Genomic DNA, 2,299 nt, shown 5'->3' with positions numbered 1-2,299 from the left:
AAGTTGAATCAGCTTGAGAAACTTGCACCAGACTTACAATGGGTAAACTATCTGCGGTACCTGAATAGCCTTTATCATGCGACTATTCATGGTGATGGTGCAATTTTTTCAAGGATGTTTCTATTAGCGGACAGAAACCAAGGGTTTGTTGCAGACGGAAGCCAAATCGTTAAACACAACGAAAGCAATGTTTCTTAGTGCGTGAGCGTGGATATATCTCCTGGTGCAGTTATATGAATTGGTTTGAGCACTAAGCACCTCTCTGTTCACATAACATAAAGAATCTTTATGTGGGTCAACATTGCTGCATGTAGTTGTAGCAATTGTATGTATGTTGGTTAATCGTTGTGTGTTGGGGGCATTCCTGTCAAAGTATATTGTATATCCTGTCAACCCAGAAATTGCAAGCCTGCCGCAACAGCCAATAACAACTTTATAATGACATGTTAATGATAGCATGAACGTTCAAGAGAACATTTTAATAGCCCCTGTAAATAAAGGGAGGTTTTAGGAATAAACCCAATATGAAAGAGTGAACATCCATGCTTAGAGTCCATCATTGCAGATGTTAGTGTCCATCCCACTCATGGAAAGACTTCAGGTGAGGTTTGCAGCATTTGAATCATTCGAATAACAGTTCCAATACTCAACAGGAAGATGCTTTGTACATCAGCTTTTCACATGGTGTTGATGGACGAAGGACGAGTTTGATATCACGTTCCATCAGCTGATGCACCATATCTCGAAGCCACTCGAATGTCAACTTAGACTGTTTGTTGAGTTCCTGACGTAGATCTGGATAAATCCTGAACCAGTCACCTAACATTCGGTGCACGTAGGCTTGAATCATTCGCCATGGAACTGGATACTTCTCACAAAGATTGAAGTATTCCAACACCAGAGTTGCCTGATTGAATGGATTTTTAAGTTCATGTTCAGTATGCTTCACTCTCTCATATTTTTCTAGCACCTCTTCTGCCTGGGAGCTTGAATTATCTTCCCAGTCTGCCATTAATCGATACCCTGCAAAAAGTGCAGGATTTTCCAGTATGGATTCAGTTGACAAAACTCCATCTGCACCAGTCTCTCTTAAACAATCATAGACATCTTCTAAATATCTTATATTTCCATTTTCCAAAACAGGAATTCTAACAGCCTTCTTGACAACATTAATTACAGCCCAATCTGCTCTAACGCTTTTCCCGTCTTTCTGATCCCTGGTGCATCCATGAACAACAAGAAGTGAGCATCCTATAGCCTCAAGCATTTTGGCATATGCTATAGTGTCATCAAGGGAAGGAAACATTTGAATCTTACAGGATACATGCACAAATAAGTTAGAAGCCAGATTTTTAACTTGTAGCAGACTCTCTACAAGTTGAATTTGTTATACAAGTGGCTGGGTCAGGTTCCTTTTCAATTTGTGCACTGTATTTCTTGAATAGATGACTATGTAAAGCTTGCATCCTTGCTGATATATATTTATGAGTATTCATAATGGAGAAACAAGTATTTTATTTGTTGTAGCATTTGAGTCACATCGTTTGGGAATGCACAATATACTTTTCCTTGTATATGAACGCAACCAACCATCGTTGTGTGTGGATTTGGAGAATAAGTAGAGTTAAAATCTATCTTTTGATTCATTCCTCAAGGAATAATCTCATTTGATTGTTGTAGTTTTCTGAGAGAACAAACTTTGAGAATACCTTGTAGTGACATTGGTTCATAGTTGGCTTAAAGTGTAAGTTTAACAATGGAGAAAATGGCTAGAATCAATGAAGTATTAGAGTTCCTCAAAACTATGATATTGTCTACTACTCATGATACATTAAAAGTCAGCAAAGTTTCTCTCACAGACATTCAGGTCTGCCTACAAAATGCACAGGAAAAGATTAACTTTTTGCAGCTTGAATCTCAGCTACAGCAAGAAGAATTGAAATAGAGGAGTCATTCTGAACATGTTTTTGTTCAGAACAGTGAGACTACAACCCATCAACAACAATTCAATAATGTTATAGTTCATTCAGATAAAGCAGCAAGGTTACATGCAGATGCAGAGGTTCAGCTTGCACTTCCCAAGCCCATCATCAGACCTTGGGAAGAGCTTGTCCACAACAAGCACAAAACTGGTCTTGGATATGACAAGGACTTGTCCTTTCATATTCCAGACTATGCCAAGCCCATTCAGTTTCAGAGTGCTGGATTCATTCATGACAGTTCACTTGCTCCTCATGACAGTTCACCTCCATCTGTTCCAGACTCTGCCCCTCTTCCACAACAACAACAACAACAACAG

General features: G+C 39.1%; 1 protein-coding gene across 1 annotated transcript; it reads right to left on the bottom strand.

Annotated features, from left to right (window-relative positions):
- Positions 1-607: 607 nt before the first annotated feature.
- Positions 608-1,381, bottom strand: LOC149161910 (uncharacterized; the record flags this gene model as incomplete). The annotated part of the gene is made up of 1 exon (XM_089435040.1): positions 608-1,381. A coding segment is annotated over one exon (735 nt), but the record flags the coding sequence as incomplete, so codon positions are not given.
- Positions 1,382-2,299: the final 918 nt, after the last annotated feature.

This window comes from Pinus tabuliformis, chromosome 5_2 (genome assembly GCF_031772625.1).
Source record: "Pinus tabuliformis cultivar Carrire ecotype Pingquan chromosome 5_2, CPIR1, whole genome shotgun sequence".
Taxonomy (NCBI): Eukaryota; Viridiplantae; Streptophyta; class Pinopsida; order Pinales; family Pinaceae; genus Pinus; species Pinus tabuliformis.
The sequence above is the reverse complement of the archived record's forward strand: the minus strand, read 5'-3'. Positions and strand labels throughout refer to the sequence as shown.